The 23,864-nt window shown below is 39.6% G+C and overlaps 1 protein-coding gene and 1 pseudogene across 2 annotated transcripts in view; one reads left to right on the top strand and one right to left on the bottom strand.

The window, feature by feature from the left end:
* The window catches only part of RBL2 (RB transcriptional corepressor like 2), an 82,075-nt gene extending 63,584 nt beyond the window's left edge, over positions 1–18,491 (bottom strand). For both annotated transcript variants that reach the window (XM_075537373.1, XM_075537374.1), the window contains exons 1-8: positions 18,148–18,491; positions 14,148–14,278; positions 11,864–12,064; positions 10,214–10,278; positions 6,470–6,598; positions 4,495–4,655; positions 4,340–4,404; positions 2,232–2,418 (exon numbers count right to left, since the gene is read on the bottom strand). In XM_075537373.1, the coding sequence (XP_075393488.1) occupies positions 2,232–2,418; positions 4,340–4,404; positions 4,495–4,655; positions 6,470–6,598; positions 10,214–10,278; positions 11,864–12,064; positions 14,148–14,278; positions 18,148–18,378 (1,170 nt within the window). In that variant the 5' untranslated portion in view covers positions 18,379–18,491. The remainder of the gene's footprint in view (positions 1–2,231; positions 2,419–4,339; positions 4,405–4,494; positions 4,656–6,469; positions 6,599–10,213; positions 10,279–11,863; positions 12,065–14,147; positions 14,279–18,147) is intronic.
* Positions 2,768–3,082, top strand: LOC142432530 (cytochrome c oxidase subunit NDUFA4 pseudogene; annotated as a pseudogene).
* Positions 18,492–23,864: the final 5,373 nt, after the last annotated feature.

Raw genomic sequence — 23,864 nt, 5'->3', positions numbered from 1 at the left:
TCACTATTCATCAATGTGAAGATGTTCTAAAGGACTGTTGTATTTTTCCCAACTAAGAGTCTCTCTCAGATGTTAAAATTTTAGTTGACCCAGGCCATGCACTATAGAGTTACTGGAACTTTAGACTCTGTTCTTTCCAGGGGTATAACATCCTTCATAAGCCATACCAGAAGGACTTGATGTGGAAATCCCACTAAATGAATGGGCTTTTCCTCAAACTCACCTGTAGCCTTTGAACTTAAGGCTCAAATTTCCTAGTATGAGAAAAAACAGATGACTGCTATAGCAGGTATAGAACTGGTCATCACTGGACTTTGTTTCAGATCTCTTTTCTATTTGTTTCAGATCACTTGCTTTGAAGGTGTCCGATGAATGGTGGCCCAGGACTGTCAAATACTTATGATTTCAATGCCCTTCTTGCTTTATTATGACGTTTATTCATCTGGTGGGTATAGTTCTGCTATGGTGAATGAATATTATTGAAAATTCTGCTCTATCACCAACCCCAAATGTTGTGCTAATAGTGTCCAGTCACTTATGTACAAATCAACAATTCATGTATTGCAGTGTGAACCTAGCACATGCTTGTATAATTTTCTTTTCTCAACACTGTTTTAAATTCTAATAATATTGGCTAAATTAATGACACCTTCAATATGAAAGAAGTGACAAAATAAGCCATGTGATGTCTTGAAGAAACATACTCTAGGTAGAGAAAGCATCAAGGACACGCCAGGCATATTTGGCGAACAACCAAGGTTATTGTGGCATGAATGGAATGAATGTGGGGGACTGTGGCCAGAGATGAATTCACAGAGGGCAGAATCAGATCAATTACCACCTTACGGGCACTTGTAATAACCTCAAGATTCTATACCACTCACCCAACTGGAGGCATTCCCCCCCCCCCCCATACCTTAGGTCTAAACCATCCATAACGACTGGGGCACTATCTTCAAAATATATCTGTAATACATCCATTTTTTTGGTCTCAGCCACCATGAGCTTAATCACCAGAATCTCTAATTTCTTGTTTCCACCCGGGCCATTTCAAGACCATGAAAATCTGAAGTCAGATCATGTCAGCCACTTTTCCCAATACAGCCGGTTAATGGCTTTCCATCTTACTCAGGGGAAAAGCAAAAGTCCTTCTGTCAGGAGCTAACTAAGCTCCTTGGAAACACATACTCTCATATCATCTTTAAATCTTAAAAAAAAAAAAAAACCATGAAAAAAATCCTCGTAAGTCTTCTTCAAACCAAACAACAGTCCAACTTAATAAGAATGTGTGCCTTGAGCACTGTGTGCTCTTTTAAAGAATGCGCTACAAGAGATCAAATTGACAACAGCAACTTGCAGAGTTAGATAGAAAGCTTGGGGGTAGAGGGTGATTTTATGTTTATGAAAGAGGAACGCTTGGGAAAAGAAAAGCAAGTATGGATGTACAACTTGAAGAAATAATCAGTATCACTAAATTGTATGTATAAAAATTAATGAATTTGTATGTTATGCTGTATTTTTAGCAACAAAAATAAAGTTTAAAACAAAAGTGCTTAAATGGTTTCCAAATCCTATGGTCCACCTGTTCCTCATGCCACACTCCTATAACTCTGCCACCACCACACTGGCTCTCACTCTTCTTCCAAAAAGTAAATCACATTTCTAACTTAGAGCTCTGCACCTGAGATCTGCTCTTGGTCGTGAATGTAAACAGACACAAGTTTTGTTTGTCACTGTAAGCACTTGTCAGAAATTGCATATACTCTGTGACCACCACACAATAATAGGGCAACTGTTATTGCCTCCATCATTTAAAATGTCTACTTGAAATAATACTACAAGATTCTGAAACTCAGTTTAACAGAGTTTCCTTATAGGCTGGATTTGCAAGCTCTCCACAATTCAGTCTTCTGGATGACAGCGCCAATTCATGTCAACCACTGACTTTTCTAAACTCCTACCCTGCTCCCTATTATACAAGCACTGGCACATCTTTTCAAAGCCAATTGCAGAATATGTTCATGTAAGTTTAAATAATACTTCCTTTTCTCACCAAGGCTAAAACTCTGAAAACTACTGTTAACAAAAATCAAAGCAAAAAAATAGCCTTTGCAATGAAACCCCCTCCCCTACTAAAAGCAGATAAAACACAGGAAATAAAACTTAACAATAGAAACTAGACCCTCCAGCATGTCTTCTCCTTTACGCCTGTCTGGAACAGCTCAGCTCACCTTGTCAAAATGCTGCTGCAAGAGGTTTTTCACCTGTACCCTTTCCGCGGTCTCTGTTCCTGAAGCAGTACTCAGACACCTCGACAGAGTCCCAATTTCCTCTTCAGCATCCTCTCCAAGGAATATCCGTTCATCTAAATTTCCGACAGATAAAACATACTCCTCATAGGCCTTATTGATGGCCTTTCTATAGGAAAAGAATAACAGAAAGTAGTACACTTTCACAAAACTGTCATTTCAGTTAATGTACTAAGCCACTTATTTCACTCTATAACATTAAACGTTCTAATACATTTTTAAAATAAGCTAAATTATAGTGGGATCACTGTAAAGTATAAAACATATCTTGCAACACTATGCTTGTTCATGAGACAGTAAATATTGCTGTCAGTATTTTAGGGGGGGGTACCCTTTTGCCAAGCTGCCTCAGGACACCCCCCGGGTCTTTCCCAACCATCATTTTTCACCTGAGTAGAAAGAGAGGCTACTCCTGCCTTAATGTTGGAGGTCCTGAGGGACTTTGGATGGCCACAGAAATGTGTAGCCTCCTAGTTCTTGGGCCTGTCAATTTGTTCTCTCCTTCCAGACCCAAGGCCAGAGCCACAAACACGCTGTGCCAGAGCCTCGGTCAGGTCGAGAAGCACCCGACTTTGATACCTCTCTTCCTTGTTATGGGAGCTGGCGGTGCTGGAGCAGCAGTTATGTGTCTGGGATAGTTCGATCCAGATGTCATTTGAGACAGAAATAACAACTGAGAACCATGGAATAAACTGAGTCCCAATGAACAATTTAAGTTCTTCGCAGTGAATATGGATTATAGCAAACTAAAGAAAAAAGGCCCTGGCTTCTAAATGAAATATTTTTCCATAAAGCTACTTAGAATGAAGATCTTTCAGAAGTTATCCACAGTTTTCCACTTAACCAGGATATTGTTATTCCTTTAATACATGAAATCATGTTGGTATATTATGTTGGGGTTTATACTTAATAATAAACATCTGGAACTTGAAAAAAATTTATGGAACTATCTACATAAAGGTATGGGTGTAAGTTTTTTCTATATGCATATCTGTGTTAAACATATATTAATATATAGAACATAGCATATACAGGCAGTTATAAAAAATTCTTTGACATAACGAAACACCTAGCAGGACTGAGTTATTGATCCTGAAGTGAAAAACAAGAGAAACATAGATAAACTGGCATAACAGTTCATACAATGTTCCACGGCCTTGTTTAGTGAGTAAAGTCTGGGGTCTCAAAAGCTTATCAGCTGCCCTCTCACAACTGGTCTCCTCCTGCCCAGAACAAAGGAGAGTGAGGAGAGTGAAAGACTGCTGGCGGCAGTTGGTGCTACCACAGCCTCTGCTAGCCTGAGACCAACTACCACTTCTGACCACTCTGACCAGAGCTACACTGGAGGGGCCTTGTTGGAATAGGGAAAAAAATGTACAGCAGAACTCCAATTCATAAAGCACAGGACAAAATCTATTTGGCAGAGAGAAGCTGGAAGAATCCATGAGACTGCTGCCCCAACTAGCCCTTCTAAAATGAAACTGAAGTACTTCTGGATATTGCCTTTCCACCACACAGACTAGACTGTGAAATGTGGAATAACAGCTGGGAGGTTTGTGCTTCATACAACAATCGACTCTAGGAATAAAAAGGCAACATTTGCCCTAAAACAAAGATAGGAAGGCAGGAAGAGGCAAGGACACTGGGTAAGTGAAAATGGGGACCCCACAGTGAAATTGGGGAAGGAGCTGATCCATGGCGGAGAACAATCTGCATATGCAGTACAGAATAAAAACAAATTGTCTGAACTCTCACCTCAAGGACAATTATTTTTAAATGAAAGCTTTAAAGAATAGTCAAACTGGTCTCAATATTTTTCCAATGTAAGCAAAGCATTTTAATTGCTTCCAATACTTTCCAATAAGCCATATGCTAAATTTCTAAGGTACAAAGAGCAAAGACACTAATCTCTGAGGTTTGTTAAGGCTATAATTTTTAGAATCATTTTTTAATAAGGATATAAATTATATCCCCCCACCCCAGGATATAACTTAAAAGTAATTAAAATCACTTAAAACAGAAGTACTCACAAACTCTCTCCAAAGTTTCCAGGCTCTAAAAATCCAGTAAGATTTTCTTCTTTCCCCTTAAGGAGCTACAATAAAAGAAGAGATCCTAAGTCATCAGAGTAAATAACCTTTTTCCCTAAAAGACATTTCCCATTACTGCTTTGTTGCTTACTAACCTTTTTTTCATAAAGTTTTCTAATGTAGGGCTTCCAAAAATGTTCCTTTATTCCTTTTGCTTCCAAGACCAAGCCATCATGTAAAGAACACAATTTCTCAATGACACAAGGGGGGTCTGAGGAAGGTTTAGAATCCTTACCATGTGACTCTTCAGAGAAGCCTAGGAGTGTACAGAATATAAGGTAAAAGACATATAAGTGCTCATTAACAAAATTGCTAAAAAATAATAATAGTAATAAATAATAGGCTAACCAGTACATATAAACATATACTAGAAATAATGCACATATGCCCAATTTATTAACTAGATATACCTTTAAAAATAGCAAAGATAGGTAAAAGTGTATTATTGCTGCATAGATTTGTTATTCAATTAAATATCCAGAAATAGTTAAGGCAAAAATTTAAAGGCGAAAAAAAAGTATATTGCCCTAAGACCTAAGAAGCACAACATAAATATAATTTCGCAAACTAAGTCTCACCTTCAAACAAACAAACAAAAAAACCACCACTCTACAAATAACTACATTGTTCAAAGATTTCACACTCTCACTCAATTATATTAGATGTACTCTGCAGCTTCTTCTTGCTCTACTCTCAGGAGCAAGAGAAAACAAAATCTAAGAAAATGCAAAATAGGAAAAGAGAAGAGATGCAACTATAGAAATAAACAAGGTAGTATGGAAGGAAAGGAGAAATGGCATAAAGTAACATAAGGCATATTCAATTCACCAAAACAGGAGCACTTGAATTAATAATGTCTACCTTGATGGCAAAACAACCTAAAATTCTAATAAGAACTCCTCACAAACTGACAGGCACCTAAATTCCTACCATGGTTATTGTCCAAATAGCAGCAGTACTACATAAAAAGTTCTATAAATATTTCTTAATAATTGCTTAATAATTCATACTTTGGGCTCTTACTATATATCATTTATAAGACTTACATACTTTAAAGCCTTCTAAATGCATTTGCCAAAATAATTACCATGTCCACTCAACTATTAGTTTTATTTTATAAACTCAACTATTCTTTTCTGTAGCAAAAATTTGAAACTATATCTCTTTCAATATGTCATTTTTTGACTACTATGTGTTAGGTTGGAAGCTTGCTCAGGTAGATAAACACTTCAGCTCTGATTTTTGAGGTTTCCGAATGCTTTCTTCAAAGTCGCACTTACTACCTTCGGGTTGATTCTGACTCATAGTGACCCTATCTGACAGAATAAAACAGCCCCACTGGGTTTTTGAGGTTACACATCTTTATAGGAGCAGAAAGTCTCACCTTTCTCCCACGGAGCAGCTGGTAGGTTCAAACTGGTGACCTTGCGTGAGCAGCCCAAATTGCACCCCACTACAGCTCCAGGACTCCTTACTGCATATACATTTCAGAAACTTCTAAAATTGTCATCAAGCATTTTAAACTTTGTGCTATTTGTAACTGCTTTCACCAAAAATATTTTTTTCTTTTTTTTTTTTTGAAAGAGAGTGAGTGGGTGAGTGAGAGAGTGAGTGAATTAGTGAGAGAGTTGAGTGAGTGAATTAGTGAGAGAGTGAGTGAATTAGTGAGAGTGAGTGAGTGAATTAGTGAGAGAGTGAGTGAGTGACTGTGAGAGAGAGTGTGAGAGTGTCACCAAAAATATTTTTATAAAGCACTTGACTCTTAAGATATATCATATGCATTTTCCCCAAATGTACCACTCCCTCAGCACCATGCCCTTTTAAGGCGCACTACGCCTTGTGTCAGAAGTGTAGGGATGTTTTTTATGTGAGTGCCTTATTTGTAGGAAAAGGACAGTAAGTACCATGAGTAATGGCGACGATGGAAGTTTTTACAAAATACTTACATATATTCTCGGTCACTAGGACACTTGTGTTATGTACACATCCAAGAGTAAACATAATTTAGAGATGTGAGTTGTCCACTAATTTGGACTTCTAAGTTGTCCACTAATTGAATTTCACACTTACCTTTAAAATTACTGTTCACAAGTTCCTTACGATTGGAACACTGAAGGGCATTTCCATAAACTAAATCCAAAGCACATAGCAGAAGGTGGTAAGAATTGACCAAATCGTCACTAATCATGGGGAAATTTCCTACAGGATTAGAAACACTTTTAGTTAAATTTGCATCAATGTTACAATATATAAAAATAATTTCTTCCTTTAGTTGTAAAAATATACAACTCTACAAAGTTGATTCTAAAAGTGATTGAGACATATTTCATTCAATGCAGACCTTGTGTAAGTTAAATGAGATAAGGGAGAGAAAATTAATTCAATCTAAGGGCTCTTGTCTAAGCATATTTTATCTGCATGAGACACAATTGAAAAAGTAACTTGAACTAATCTGAGGGTGATCAGTCTTGGAGAACACAGTAATACATGCCCTGCAACAACAACAACAACAACAAAAGTATATGAGGGTAATTTAAAAAGTATTGCTATGAATCTCAAAATATGAAACTGTTTCTTAACATATCCTCCATCTATATCTATACACTTCTGAAGGTGCTATGTATTTCCATCTCTCTACTCCATCCCCTAAAAGAATTCTGCACCATGTCAAAATGACAGGTTGGGTATCTTCAGGGGAATCCCGATTGTGTACCTTTGTAAAATGTTCTCTCAGTTTGGAGAACAAAAAGAAGCCTACAAGGGGAAGGTTTCCCCAGTGAAATTCTCATAAGATGAGCAGGTGCATTGCCATGATAGAAAAAAAAAAGTCTCTCAACATACCTTTCCTGCCTTTTTTCTCATTCACGCAAGTTTCAATTGTCTTAAAACTTCTTTGTAATAAGCTCCTCTGATAATCCTGTGATCTTTGAACATTTTTATCAAACTCATCTCTGTGGAACCCCAGAAAACAGTTGCTACCACCTTCTTTTTGTTTTTTTGCCACCACCTTCTGACCGTGCCTCTCTACCTTGAATTTTAATAGTCCAAGAATAAACACTGCATGTATGAACTGGCACCCATGTAGCAATACTGTTTTACTTCAGCTCATACACAGACCAGTGTGTATTTTCCGTCTACAACTCATAATAGCTTTGAGGGGGAAGATGTTGTGTAAGAACAAATCAAACACTTTTTCATTAATGAGCAAGTTTAGATAGTATAAGAAACTCATTTTATCAAAAGGCAGTATTTACATGTCTGCAATATTTACAACTGAACAATAATAGGGCATAAAAATCTAATTTTTAAAAAAGGCAAAGGGCTTTTTTTTTTTGGCCAATAGTCATTACAAAGAACAAAAACAATTTCCCTTGAGTTGATGCCCCCTCATCAACCAGCTAGTGTTCCCAAGGCTGTAATCTTTATAGAAGCAGATTCTCGCATCTTGCTCTTGGAAAGTGGCCAGTAGGTTCAAATGAAAGTTTAGCAGTGTCGTTAGTCATCACCGCTGACCATCCAGCGCTGACCCACAGCCACGCTACAGCGCACAATACCACATTAGTCATCACCGCTGACCATCCAGCGCTGACCCACAGCCACGCTACAGAGCACAATACCACATTAGTCATCACCGCTGACCATCCAGCGCTGACCCACAGCCACCCTACAGCGCACAATACCACTCTCCAAGGAGGTCTCAGAGCTGTCCGTCTTTACGGAATCACATGGCCTTTTCTTTCTCCTGCGGGGGTCTGCAGGGTTCAAATGACTGACCTTTTGGTCAACAGCCCAGTGCTTAACCCACTGTGCCACCTGGGTTCCTTCATTAGTCATTAGGGGAATAGGACACAATAAGACACTGGTTTCTCCGCCTTTTCAAAAGTTCCTTCATTTTCACAAGAGGCCTACATTAGTACCTATTTTCACTTATCAAAATAAATCCTCTTTGCTTTCATTGAGAGACAAAAAACGAAGCTAACAATTAGTATTTGTTTCGCAATAAGCCATTAAAGAGGTGGTCTACATTCCAGACAGCCGGAGAGGTGTCCTCACGCCTCTCCTCTCCATAACCCCTCCACTCTGCACCTCGGCATTAAGTCGCCACAGCTTTGAATGGTGTCTGTGCTATTTGGTATGACTTGACAGGTTGTTTTTTAGGCCTGGGAATGCTCAAAAGTTTTTCCCATATAAATTCATGGTAATTACTTTACACCATTTCCGTTTACAAAGTTTCACAACAATGTTCTATTTTCTGATAGAAGGGGAACCTGTGCCACATTACTCCCACTATGATGGCTGCTGAAAACAAACACAAAAACAAAGAGGCAACAACTGCAAACGAGAATATAACAGGCGTTGTTAGGAATGGAGAGAAACTGGAAACTTCGTTTATTGCTGATGTTAATGAAAAATGGTTCGTAAGTTGCAATGGAAAACACTTTGGCAGTTCCTCAAAAAGTTATACATAAAATCACTACATGACCCAGAAATTACACTCCTAGATATACCCATAAAGGCAGGAGCTCAAAGAGATATTATCCACCGCAGCCGTCGTTGTGATAAGCAAAAGTGAATTGGAAACACTGTACACAATGTAAAATATGCCAGATACACAAAAACAAATATTGGAAAATCCCATTTACATGAAATTTCCAGAACAATCACATGGAGACAGAATGCTTAGTAGTTACCATGGGTTTGGAGAAGAAGAATCAGGAGTTACTTACTGCTTACTGAGGACAAAGTATTCCTTTGGGGCCATGAAAATGTTTAGAAGGGAAATAGTGTTGACACTTGAATGACAATGTAAATGTGACTTTATGTCTCTGGATTGAGTATTTTAGAATGTTAAAATGGAAAACTTTAGATTGAGTATATTTAGGATGTAACTTACATTCAACACTTTTTTTTTAAAAAAGGAAATCTGGGTTTAGAACTCTTTAAAAACTTTTCAGTAAAATTTTTTTCCAGTTAGATAGTGCCAAGCTATCAGATAAAATAGTGTCTGGGTTCATAAAGGCGTGTGTCCAAACAAGCAGCCATCTAAGTGAGATGTCAACTAACCACCTGGAAGAAGCACACCAACATCAGTGACCGAAGGATGGTAAATCACAGAAATCGAAGCCTAAGGAGGAAATAGTACCAGAGCCTAAATTGTGAGAATGTGGTTTGCAGAAGGCTATGGATGACAACAGGGGCCTAAGATAAGTCTGTAGCATCTACATAGGAAATAAGCCCCTGGTGATTTCCTTCTATCCATAATAGACGAATGAGAAGAAAACTGGTCACAACAGAGTGCACTGGAGAGATGACTACAGAAGATCGAAATGATAAACCTGACTGGACTGGTTAAGACCTTGTCAGCTGATTCCCCCTCTGATGCACGGGTTAGCTCTGATCTGGTTTTCTGTAATTTTTTGTTTGTTCACATCAGGGTTTATTTAAGATGTGTTTTCTCACTGGGGGGTAACCTTCCTGAATTGTTGTAAGATGTCTGTCTGTTTTTCAGTACATGAAATTCAGGATTGATGAAGCTATAAGGAGAACAAGTAGAATAAGGGTTTCTGTGGAGAACAGTGGTGGGGAGGGGGGCTAAAAGGGAGCTAGCTGATGTCAAGAAGGAAGAGAATGTTTTGAAACTAACGTGGTAGCAGATGTAAAATACTGCTGATGTGATTCAACTATGGAATATTATCTATATCAAACACCAATAAAATGGTTTTCAAAAATTTTTTTCTAGCTATATATTGATGAAATTAATGTCTAATCATTCGAAAGAATCTAATATATGAATAAATATTACTATGTTCTTACCTTTTGCATGTATAAAAAGCACCCAACAAAACTGGAAAACTTCATTCACAGTACAAGGCTGTCGCCTGTGAAGAAGAAAAACTGGCATGAAACCATAGAAACTCTTACAAAAACTTACTAAAAAATACAGTCCAAATGACTATCAATTAGATGAGAAATATACACAGAGTTAGAGGGAATGACATCAAATTTAGCTTCACACGGAAAATACATAAGAAGTTCTGCCCAGCCAAAAATTATTAGGAAATAGCTGGGAGTTAGAGAAAAACCTCATTTTAAAGAAAACAGGAATTTTAAAAGCTTTTCAAAATGTAAATAGGGAAGGTGGGATAAAATGAGTTATACTAGTTCTTCTGATGACATCTGCAAAATGAATGCCACTTTAAGGCCCACTTATGCAGCCAGATATCTCCCTAATCTTGTCTTAATCTCAACTGATAAACTAACTCTCCTTCCCAAAGATAGTACAGACCATTTCAAGTTATAAAGGGGCTTCTTTCAAACCACTCTAGGTTCCTGTAATTCCTTATCCTTCCAACCATTAAAAATTCCTATTGCATGTTGCTTCATTGTATTTTAAGAATAAGTGTGTACCAGGGAATCGAGGAAAGATGAACTGCTCAGGACCAGTGGTGAGAGTGGTGCTATCAGGAGGGTGGAGGCAAGGTGGGGTAGAAAGAGGGAGCCGATCACAAGGTTCTCCATATAACCCCCTCCTTGGGGGGCTGACAACAGAAAAGTGGGTGAAAGGAGATATCGGACAGTGTAAGACATGACAAAATAAGAATAATTTATAAAATTATCAAGGGTACATTAGGGAGGGAGGGGTAAAAATGAGGAGCTGATACCACGGGCTCAAGTAGAAAGCAAATGTTTTGAGAATGATGATGGCAACAAATGTACAAATGTGCTTGACACAATGGATGGATGGATGGCTTGTGATAAGAGTTGTATGAGCCCCCAATAAACTGATAATAAAAAAGAATCAGTGCGCATCTTTGTATCTATTTTGAAAAAATTTATAACAAGTTATATAATTTGTATAATTGCTCTTATCTATCAAGAAAAGGAGAAAACTCTGAGCCAGAGTAAACTGATATACTTTGAAGACTTTTCCAGAAAGCACAAATTCATAGTAGTTCTTGGTTTTTTTTTCATAATAGTTTCAATTCTTCTCTCCTCCCCTCAGTTTCACTATTCTTGACTGGTTGTAAACACCAAATTAAGAAGGTATTTCATTATCAAAGAAAATTATTCTTCAATTTGACATATAGTCAATAATAGAAAATATAGTGGCCAAACTTTACACCTATGAGTGGTATATTGGTGAAAATTCCCAAGATCTGACTTTTGCAATCTGCTTTTGTAATAGTTTAAATAAATGGGAAAGTCTGAGAAAATAAAGAGCCCATCTAATTTTCTATTTAAAAGAACTTTTCCAACACCTCACCGCTCACAAAAATTCATTCTCAAGAGAAAAGTTGAAATGATGGTAAAACATATGTCTCATACCTTGCACATTTATGTTTGGTTAAAGAATTATTTATTAAATTACATGTTTTTAAGATTAACAAATAAATAGAAGGACACAGAGGGATCAAAATTGTAGCACAATTGCACATTCTCAACGAATATAAATAAAGTGCTTACCTCTGTTTTCTTCCCCTCTGTTGCCGGGGATGGTCCTCTTGAGGATATTTAAAAATATCCTGAAAAATGGGCTCATACTTCTTAAAAATGACAGCAGAAACAGTAAAATTTCTTTCTAATCTCTCCGTACGTTCTCGGAAATGTGACGGTAGATTTGCCATGTCTTCCCACTTCTTCATCTTGTTAAAAAACTCAATTAAGCTGATATTTAAGATTTTAAAATAAGTATTTTTATAGTGAACATGAAAAAAAGGAATACATATGTAAAAATATGTAAAGGTAAAACAAAATTACTTTGTAATATTCTTAGGTAGTGGTGGATTTAAAATCATAACTCATTCATCAGGCTAGCTTAATCTCTTACAGATTAAGTAAGAGTAAGTAAGTACCATTTGGAGTAAGTACCATTTCCTGACCACTTCCCCAAAGATACCCATTATTCCAAAGTTAGAAACATTCTCATTCATGCTTTTATACTATATACAGATACACACACATGAAATAATAAGCAGGGTTTAAAAATATATTATATAAAACATTTTTCCATTCACTATTTCAAAAGTTTATTAATGTAGATAAATATAACTCTCATTCATTCATTTTAATTATTACTCAAAACATTCTTTCATATGTATCCACTCTACAGTCAATGGAAATTTCAGTTGTTTCTAATATCCTTGTACATGCATGGAAGAGTTTCTTTAGGGGCTAAAAGAAATGGAATTGCTGAATCAGAATAATCATATTCAGTTTTATTAGACTGTCAAATGCCCCATCAAAGCAGCTGTGGCAATTTGTACACTCCCCAACACTGTAATCCACTCCTGTTTCCTTGTACACTGACATAGCTAATGCTATATTTTAACTTTTATTTCTTTGACTACTAGTAAGATTGAACTCTTTGTCCTATATTCATTAACTATGTGAGTTTCAACCTTTGAAAAGTCATAATATTTTATCTACTTTTTAGGGAGTTTTGTTTATTAAGTATTTATTAGTAATTCTTTACATAATGTGGGATATTAATCATTCATCAGTTAATATGCATTGTAAATCTCTTGTCCCACTCTGCTCTTTTGAATCCAGTTAGTCCACATGGCAGAAAAGTAAATAATTTGAACCAATAATGTAAAAATCAGATGAAATTGATGTTTATGAAATAGAAACCTGGGAATATATTTGCATAAAAGTGTGAAGTTTATTACTGCAGTTTATTATGGTGAGCCCATAATTTGACTTTTGCTTTTTAAATTCTTTATCTGAAACAGTAGGATTACTCTGAATTCATTTTTATTTGTAAATGATGCTTTTGCACCTTACATAAATCCACTTCTGTAGCTTTAGAATCTGAGTTCAACTCTTGTTCTTAGACCCAAATATAATTGGATGGCGTTCACAGTTAATAAACAGACTAATTAAGCAATGCATTTCATGTTATTTTAATATTGTTATATTTTAAAATCACCCTTCCAAATACTGCATATGCTTTTCTATCAGTTTTAGTGGGTCAGAAAAGAATAGCCTAGATGATACAAATAATAATGAAAATAAAGCAATTATACAACAGAAAATAATTCATGCCTCATTTTAAAATAATACTTGACCCTCTCCACAACTGATTACAAACACCAAAAAGGAGCCTGGTGGTCTAGTGGGTTACTCAGGGGCTCTAAGCACAAGCTCAGCCAGTGGTCTGACAGACAGCACTAGCAGTTCTGTGGGAGAGAGAGGAAGGTTAATGCTCCCTTAGAGATGTGCAGTCTTGGGAACCCACAGGGCACTTCTGCCCTGTTCTACCAGGTTGCTATGAGTCAAAACTGACTCAATGGCAGTGAGTTTTGAGTGAGATATTCTTTATAACGGCATTACATATCCCCAAACTGTAAATCAATAAATATTTATACTTCCCTATATATTGAGATATAAAGCCTATAAATGTAGTTCTAAATATAATACCATACAATCAACATTATAACTGTATTTATCAACCAATGTCTTTAGTTAGAAATAGCCCATTACTACAATTGTGAGTCACGACTTTCATAATAAACGCTCCCATGTAAGTTCTCCTAATACTTCAACATTCAAACATTTTCACCAAAAATTGTAAAATCTACTGGATACTAACTAAGCTGTGGGAAAGAAAAACCACACCCTAACTTCTAGATTCAGCACGCTGCAGGTACAAATACTTGGAAAACAATGAAGAGCGATATCTTATTTATCACTAGAATTTAGGAGCTTTATGATTAGTCTTAGTCTACTCAAATGCTAGCACAATTACCTTTGCTCTGAACAGCGCAGAATCCTTGTTAAAGAGACATAGTTTCCTTCAACCGTCCCTTTGCTCACAGTTGGGACACATTTTCTACAAGCCACATACAAGGCACATGCTAACCAATGAAGATCGTTTCCCTGTAAAAGAAAAAGTGAATTTAGCTCATACTCTCCAATAAAAAGACATTCTTATGTTTAAATCACAAGTGCCACTCATCTGTCTGTGGTTAGTAATTGGTGAGTGATGGCTTAGTCTGTATGCTCTTTTCTTAATGTAATATTGACATTCTTCCACAAACAGTCTGTTCCTCACTTTGAACCTTGGCAGACTTTACATTGCTTCAACCAAGAGCACCAAGTGGAAGTGATGTCATGTAGCTTCCAAGATCATAAAAGGCAATATTGATTCTACTTGGCTCAATTGTTTTCTGGGCATGTTGCTCACGAAATCTGACCAATACTTAAAAGGAGGGCTTTCCTGACTGACACCATGCTAGCCAGAAGAGGCCACTCGCATACAGAGAGGGACACCCAAAGGAGCTCCAGCTGTGCTAGCCCTTAACGACTGAAGTCTCCCAAGGGAGGCCCCAGAATTGGTGTAGCAGAAACATGACTTCCCCTCTATGCCCTGTTTGAACTCCTGACCTACACGCTCTGTGAGCATAATACATTGTTCTATGCCACTAAGTTTTATGGTAATTTGTAAAAGAGCCACAATAACTTTAACAGTATTGTGTATAATTTTTCATCTTGCTCAAAATCCATAAAGTGGAAAAAAATTAAGCTTTAATGTATATCCAATCACTAATTTCATGCATGATTAAATACATGAAAATCATTTCTTTAACCACATAGATAACATTCAAAGAATATCATTTTTAGGGCAACATTTCTAAGAGATCATCTTCATTCTTTTCACAAAGTAACAGACTTTCCCTATCAGGCCTTTGGTTATACTGTATCCACAGCTGGTCTAAATGAAAATGAGGGAAAACTTGAAATCCTATATTTTCACATGTACACACAGACTTATTTAAGAACCCAATTACAGGTAGTATGGCATAGATTTTCTATTTTTAAAACACATATGTACAATATTTGTGTATTAAACACTTCTGTGGGAAATAGCTTCATAGTGTTTCTGATTATCAGATTTCAAAGTAAGTTTACTTTTATACTAATTATATAGTGCATTTCCCTACTATATCTAAATTCCTTACTAAATGAGAATGACATAAGTCACAGTTACCCTGTGTTTCAATGAAAGGTTAGAAGTAGATTATCTACAATGATCTCTGGTGGTCCTAAGAAATTAACAACTATCTAATTCCCCAAGAGAGGTAGAGGAGGGAACTAGACGTACACATAAAATCTTGCTGTGCTTGATGTGGGCTGGAGAGCTCTATTGAAAGAAGTCTATATCCAGCAGGCTACAGATACCGTAAGACTCTGATGTAAAAATAGGATAAAGCAAAAAGACATCCTTAAAATCAACAGCTCATTTCCTATTAGGTTAAGTACATGTGGGTTTGCACTTAAGGGTCTGCCATATAAAAGCTATAACTTAGACAAATTACTTAACAGCTCCAAAAGCTCCATTTTCTAATCTGAGGGCTGTGTGAACTAAGTAAATTAACAACTATAAAACACAGAAAATAGGTGAAGGGAGACATCGGACAGTGCAAGATATGACAAAATAATAATTTATAAACTATCCAGGGTTCTTGAGGGGGGGGAAGCGGGGAGGGAGGGGAAAAATGAGCTGATGCCAGGGGCTTAAGTGGAGAGCAAATGTTTTGAGAATGATGAGGGCAAAGAATGTACAAATGTGCTTTACACAATTGATGTATGTATAGATTGTGATAAGAGTTGTATGAGCCCTTAATAAAATGCTCTTAAAAAGTTTAAAAATGATAGCAATCAAAACTATATCTATCAATAACAAAACAAAAACCCACAGAAAATATAAGAAATCAAAAGCCTAAATTCTATAACCAGTATTTGCTGCTAAGTATTATAAGGGTTAGCTTTATTTTCCATTCCAAACTTCCGTAAGACTGACATCACACATTATCTCATATTTTACCTTACCGCAAGCTCCAGAAGAATAGAAATTGTTTGTTTTATTCACTGCTCTATCCCAAGCACTGGGAACAATGTCCAGCAAGTAACAGGTGCTCAAGGAAGTATTTACTGATTAACTGGACCAAGAAACTAAGGATGCAGTTTTTTATAATATCAAATAATCAAGCATGTGTTTTCAAAATCATCACCATCATCACAATTCACTCTCAAACTGTGTCAGGAGCCCTGTGGTGTAGTGGATATGCCCTGGGCTGCCATCTGCAAGTGGACACTTCGAAACCGCCAGCAGCTCCAAGGAAGACAGACTGGAATTTCTTGTCTCTTAAACAGTTGGTCTCAAAAACCCACAAGAGGTTGAGATAAGTCAGTATTGACTCAATGACAATGCGTTTGGTTTTTACCTACTATGTGTCACTTGTTTATAATAACTTCTATGCGCTGAAATGTTTTAATTATATAGTGATAATGCTTCTTCTACCTGGTTTACAGAATTATCATAAGGGTAAAATGAGAACTTGTTTGGGGACCCTTATGCCTTTGATCAAAAAGAGACTTTTTCTGTGCTTGGCTACAGGAAGCGCTGACAGACAGTAGGAACGTGGTCTGTCCAGTTACAGCATCAATCCTATGAAAAAGCTTTTGCAAACACTAACGTATTATCCATATAATTTTCGTGTCTGCTATGAACCATAGGCTACATAATATCTTTCTTAACCTTCAGAACAGCTCTGTGAGATGTGTACAAACAACTCCTCTGTACACATCACAGAATTGAGTCTTGGAGTTCAACAAATTGCCTCAAACTACTTAGACCTGTCATTTCTAAGATACTGCCATCTTTTTCTTTCTTTCCGTTGGCATAGCCATGGGAAGTGGGAGCGAACAGTGGCATTAAAAATCGAGTAGTGCAAATACAAGTAACACGATGTTACTCAGCAGGGTGACGTGGAGGCAGAAAGACCACATAAGTCGTAGTATTGCCTTGGGGAGCAGTGCGGGTGGCTCAGCGGTTGTGCTTTGGGCTGTTATCAGCAAGGTCAACAGTTTGAACCCACCAGCCGACCCAAGGGAGACAGATGGGACTTTCTCCTCTCATTAACAGTTCCAGTCTCAGAAACTCACAGGGCCAGTTCTACACTGTCGTTGGGCTCGCTCTGAGGGCACTGTGTTTGATTTGTTTTTTTTTAATGCCTCTGCATCCTGAACCTTCCTGCCACACTCTCCACACGCTCCTTGTTTATGAACCGAGTTAAGAAATACGAGAACGATCGAACTATTTAATTGTATGATGAGTGCATGCTATGCCAGTACCACTGCTGAATGAAAGACAAGGAAAACAAGCAAAGGCTGCACACACAGGCAGCCGAGAACCCAGCGGACTCGGACTTCCCATTGGCCCGTGAAGGGGAGGGGCCGGCGGCGTTGACCGTCACTGGCTAGAACGGCCCCCTCCCTCGCAACTCCGTCCGCAGGGCCGCACCGTGGCAGGGTGGCGGGCACTGAATTCAGGCGTCCCCGATCCTGACTTCCCGGGGACAAAGGGGGCCGTGTGCCAATCTCCTGGCACTCCGTTTCACCTGGGCCCGGCGCGGACTCGCCCTACCGTGCTGACACCCAGCGACGCGTGCGGAGCAGCCCGGAGGCCCGGGTGCTCCCCTCGGCCCTGCGCCGTCCCGGCCACACCTGTGCACCTGTCCTTGCCGCCCGACGGGCCGCGCAGTCCCATTCCTGAAGTGGACACTGCCACGACCTCGGCCTCGCGGCGTCACTTGGGGACCAGAGGTGCCTTCCGCACGGAAGCCGAGGGCTAGAGAGTGGGAGCGGTTCACCCTCGGGGCCGCTAGGGTCGCTCTAGGCGCCGGGCTCCGAGCCTGGCTGGGTCAGGCCAGGCCGGGCAGCCCCTGCGCCCTCGCCCAGCTCACCTCCAGCGTGTAGCTCTCGCTCATGCGGCGGTAGCTCTCCCAGGCCTCCACCCGCGCGGCCTCGTCCATGTTGAGGCGGCTGCACAGCTCCTCGAACCGCTGCAGGGTCTGAGCGGCCGGCGACCGAGCCGACTGCGCGGAGTCCTGCGCCTCGGTCTCGCCCTCCTCCTCCTCCTCCTCGCCCGCAGGAGGCGGCAGGGGCGGCGGAGACTGGTCGCTTCCCGACGGCATAGCGCACACCTGGGCGGCGAGTCCTCAGAGGAGCCCTAGGCCACGGCCCAGAGTCATTCAAAACACTAGGCGCCGGTCGGTCAGCCGCCCTCACTGGACTGCGCCGCCTCCAACGGCGCTGGCCCTGGAGCCGGCACCCGTAGTTCTGAGCGGGGTCTGCTGGGAAATGTAGTCCATACGGGGGCCCACGGAGGCCAAAAAGCCTCTTAGAAATCAGTATTTACGTCTCCCTGCTTCTTCGTGGGATGATTCAATATGGCTGAACTCAAGAGAAACCATCCAAGAAATATTGACTGATACATAAAAGCTTAGTATATAAATTGTCCCCCGAAATTATTATTTCCTCCTTGTCTGGGTTACCTTATCTAAAAAATAAGCACAATAGCAAGTGGCCTATTTGTCTAAATTAAAATTTCAGCTCTATTGTAAATTTCAAGGTTTTTTCGGGCGGCCTTTAGTTTTTTGGTAAACTTTTGGTGGTGGTGGTGTCATCGAGTCGGATTGGACTAATAGCAACCCTATGCCCAACAGAAGAAAACACAGCCTGGTCTTGCATGATCCTCATAACTGTTCCTATGTCTAAGCCCAACTCGTTAAATGCCGCCCCTTCACTTTACCTAACATGATATCCTTCTCCAGGGACTGGTCTCTCCTGAAAATACGTCCAAAGTATTTGAGACAAACTCTTCCTATCCTTGCCTAGTCTAAGGTGTTTCCTTCCAAAACTGGTTTGTCCTTTTAGCAGTCCATGGGACTTTCCTTTTTTTTTTTTTCCTTAATGAACTAATTTATTCGTCCAGTGGGCAAATGTCACTGTAAATAACACATTTGTACAATCGTTACCCACCCACCCGGTTGGTGAAACTTAATACCTTTAAAAATATTTTTACTTGCTCTTTTCACATATAGTAGATTTGAGTTACTTTATTTCCAATCCTCTGTTAATTTTTTATACAGGAGTAGTGTACAATATTCTCTTGTTTAAGGCATTGTATCAAACTAAAATCTCACTGCCATCAAGTCAATGACAACTTATAGCAATCTTACAGGACAGGGTATAACAGCCCTAGTGGCTTTCTAAAACTATAGGAAGCCTCATCTTTTTCCTGAAGAGTGCCTAGGTATTTCAAACTGCTGACCTTGCAGTTAAGCCCATTGTGTGACAACTACACCATTAGGGCTCTTCTGGCTTGTTACATAACAAAAAATAAACAGGATACCTATTAGGTGTTAAGACATGTATCAACTATCAGGAAGGGGAGGAAAAAAATCACATAGTTGGTCATTAGTTCTTCTTCTATCTCACTAATGGGAGAAAGACTGAGCTTCCTGCTCCCATAAAGAGTTAACAGTCTTGGAAACTCATAAGAACAGTGCTGCCCTGTCCTATAGGGGAGCTATGACTTAGAATTGACTTGACAGCAGTGAGTTCAGTTTTGGAGCTTTAACTCAATAACTAAAATTTTTTTTAACTTTCACTATTTTTAACCATAAAGCATTAATTTTGAATGATGCAGGAAGCATCAAAAGAAGATGGAACGAAATACAGAGTCACTGTACCAAACAAAAAATTATTGGACATCCCACCATTTCATGAGTTAGCATATGAGTACGAAGCAACGGTGCTAAAGGAAGTTCCTACTGCACTGAATGCACTAGCCAGCCACAAGTACAATGGTTAAATAATTTTATGTCAGCTTGAAGATGTATTAAAGTGTCAGTGTGGAGTCCAACCTGTGAGTCAGATCAAAACTGATGCTGTCTCCCTGGGGGTGTGGCTTCTTATAAGGAGGACTCTAGGACCCTCCACTCTCTCTTTCCCTTTCCGTCCCTTCCACTTAGCCTTTCCCTTCCTGCTTGCTGGTTAAGCAGAGAGCTGCCTGAGCCCTGCCATGTCTCCACTGTCCATGGATCCACAGGTCTCTGTACCCACCACCAGCCCATTATCTTACTGTATTCTACATCATTGCATGTGGTTGTAAGAGTCTGAAGAGGTACATATAGACTAGTTTCAGACTTCAGTTGATCTGAGCTGGGATATTTTCTTTATATAAAGCTCTTTCATACACATAAAGGCGTATCAGCGGATTTGTTTCTCTAATCAACCCTTCTTAACACAACAAGGAATACAAGTAAATTCCTGCTTAATAAGGTGACCAGATTTTAACCTTGATAAAGCAGGGCACCAGAGGGACACCATTGATAAAACTCATATCCTGGTGAAATAGCCACATGGCAGCCGAAAACCATATACCCTAGCTTGTCATGCATTCTTTCAAAAAAAATCGGGACTTTTTTAAAACGCTGAAAGATGTGGGACAAATTGTTAAAAATCAGGACTGTCCTGCCAAAAGCTGGACATCTGGTCTCCTTAGCTTAATATCATCCAACAGTTACAATCGTACATTGATAGGGAACTGCCAGATTCAGAAGAGGACATGGAACAAATAGTCAGATGGATCTTGGCTCAAAACAGAGAATACCAGAAAGATGTTTACTTGTGTTTCATGGATTATGTAAAGGCTGTGGGGACTGTGTGGTTAATAATTAACTGTGGATAACCTTGAGAAGAATGGGAATGCCAGAACACTTCATTGTGCTCATGAGGAACATGTACAGGGATCAAGAGGCAGTTGTGTCAACAGAACAAGGGAATACAACATGGTTTGAAATCTGGAAAGGTATGATTCAAGGTTGTATCCATTCACCATACTTATTTCAATCTACATGCTAAACAAATCATCAGAGAAGCTGGATTACATGCAGAAGAATGTGATATCAGTCTTTTTAAAAATTGTTTTATTAGGGGCTCATACTATTATCGCAATCCATAGATACATCAATTGTGTAAAGCACATTGGTACATTCGTTGCCCTCATCATTCTCGAAACATTTGCTCTCCACCTAAACCCCTGGCATCAGCTCCTCATTTTCCCCCTCCCTCCCTGCTCCCCCTTCCCTAATGAACCCTTGATAAATATTTAAATCATTATTTTGTCATATCTTCCCCTGTCTGATGTCTCCCTTCGCCCATTTTTCTGTTGTCCACTCCCCCCCCCCCCGCAAAGTTAAGAGGACACATCTAGATCTTACTAATCGGTTCCCCCTTTCCAACTCACCTTTCCTCCACCTTCCAAGTATCGCCACTCACACCACTGGTTCTGAAGGGAATCATCCGCCTGGATTCCCTATGTTTTTAGTTCCTATCTGTACCAGTGTACATCCTCTGGTCTAGCCAGATTTGTAAGGTAGAATTGGGATCATGATAGTGGTGGGGAGGAAGCATTTAGGAACTAGAGGAAAGTTGTATGTTTCATTGTTGCTACATTGCACCCTGACTGGCTTGTCTCCTCCCCAAAACCCTTCTGTAAGGGATGTCCAGTGGCCTACAAATGGGCTTTATGTCTCCACTCCACACTAACCCCCTCATTCACTATGATAGGATTTTTTGTTCTGAGGTTGTCTGATACCTGATCCCTTCAACACCTCAGGATCGCACAGGCTGGTGTGCTTCTTCCATGTGGGCTTTGTTGCTTCTGAACCAGATAGCCACGTGTTTACCTTCAAGCCTTTAAGACCCAAGAAGCTTTATCTTTTGATAGTTGAGCACCATCAGCTTTCTTCACCACATTTTCTTATTCACCCGCTTTGTCTTCAGTGATCATATCAGGGAGGTGAGCACACAATGATATGGTTTTTATTCTTTGGTGCCTGATAACTGATCCCTTCAGCACCTTGTGACAGGCTGGTGTGCTTCTTCCATGTGGGCTTTTCTTCTGAGCTAGATGGCCGCTTGTTTACCTTCAAGCCTTTAAGACCCCAGACCCTATATCTTTTGATATCCAGGCACGATCAGCTTTCTTCACCACGCTTTCTTATTCACCCGCTTTGTCTTCAGCGGTTGTGTCAGGAAGGTGAGCATCATAGAATGCCAATTTAATAGGAGAAAGCATTCTTGCATTGAGGAGTACTTGAGTGGAGGCCCAATGTCCTTCTGCTACCTTAATAATAAACTTATAAATATATGCACATAGGTCTATTTCCCCATCCTCATATATAAATATATTTATATATGTGCATGCCTTTATTTAGACCTCTATAAATGCCCGTTGCCTCCTAGTTCTTTCCTCTATTTCCTTTGACTTTCCTCTTGTCCCACTATCATGTTCAGTCTTCATTTGGGTTTCAGTAATTCCTCTTGGTTACATTACCCTTGATCACACCCTACCAAGCCCCCTACACCCTCCTCACCACCGATTTGGATCACTTGTTGTTCACTCATCCCTGAGTTTGTTAACACCACTACCTTTCCTCAATCTCCCCCTGTCCCATATCCCCCAGAACTGTCGGTACCGTTGTTTTCTCCTCCAGATTGTTCATCCAGCCTATCTTATTTAGACAGGCCTGCAGAGATAATAGCATGCACAAAAACATGACAGAGCAAAACCAAGCAACAATATGCAACAAAACAACAACAAACCAATGACAAAAAACAACAACAAATAAAACACAAGAAAGAAAAGCTTGTAGTTAGTTTAAGGACTGTTTGTTGGTCTTTAGAAGTGTTTTCCAGTCCAGTCTGTTGGGGCACCATGCCCTGACCCCAAATTCCACCTTCAGCATTCCCCAGGGTCCTCACAGTTCCATTCTCTTGCTGTTCTGTTGTACCCCCTTAGTGTTTTGCCTCGGTGTGGGGGGGTCAGATTGAGCACCAATTCCCACACTGTGTCTCCGGTGTTGTCCCCTGTAGGAATATGGGTCAGTGAGGGATGTCATATCTCATAGTGGGGCTGGCCATGTGGTCCTCTCTGTGGACTGGCTGCTCTAATCGGGAACATCGTCCTCAAAGCCTGGTGGGCCATGATGTGCTCCACTCTCTCCTCCTCCCCCTTCATCTGCTCCTGTGTGCTCTGATCAGATAGGCAGATTCAATGCCGTCCTTTGAAATAAATTTTTGGGGGGAGGGGGCAGGTGTCCACGTAGTAGTTGGGATTGGGGCCGACCCCTCAGACCTCTCCACTCCTTCCCCACTCCATGCTGGCATGTTACATTCACATCTTGGAGCACTGGGTTGAAGTCTGACCCCTCTTTCCCTGTGGAGATATAAACAATATCCTCGTTTGGGTGGGCTAGTGCCCTGTAACCCCACTACCCATTTCTTTTTTATTATTATTTTGTTCCTTTCCCCGCCTCCTTTTTAGTTGTCTACTACATGTATCCCTGTATTTGGTCTGGCCCCTTCCATACTACCTGCTCCTCACCCCAAGAATGTTTATGCACAGTAGCTTTTTCCCTCAGCTCCTTTTGCATTTTTTTTAAAGCTTACTTCAGTGGACTCATGTTGTACTTGTCCTTTTGTGCTTGGCTTACTTCACTTAGCATAATTTCCTCCAGTTATTCCCATGCAGCAGTGTGCTTCATACGTTCATCACTGCTTTTTAGTGATGCGTGGTACTCCATTGCATGTATATACCACAGTTTATAAA

The sequence above is a fragment of the Tenrec ecaudatus genome, chromosome 18 (genome assembly GCF_050624435.1).
Source record: "Tenrec ecaudatus isolate mTenEca1 chromosome 18, mTenEca1.hap1, whole genome shotgun sequence".
NCBI classification, from domain to species: Eukaryota; Metazoa; Chordata; class Mammalia; order Afrosoricida; family Tenrecidae; genus Tenrec; species Tenrec ecaudatus.
Note: the sequence above shows the minus strand (reverse complement) of the source record. Positions and strands in the feature narration are given on the sequence as shown.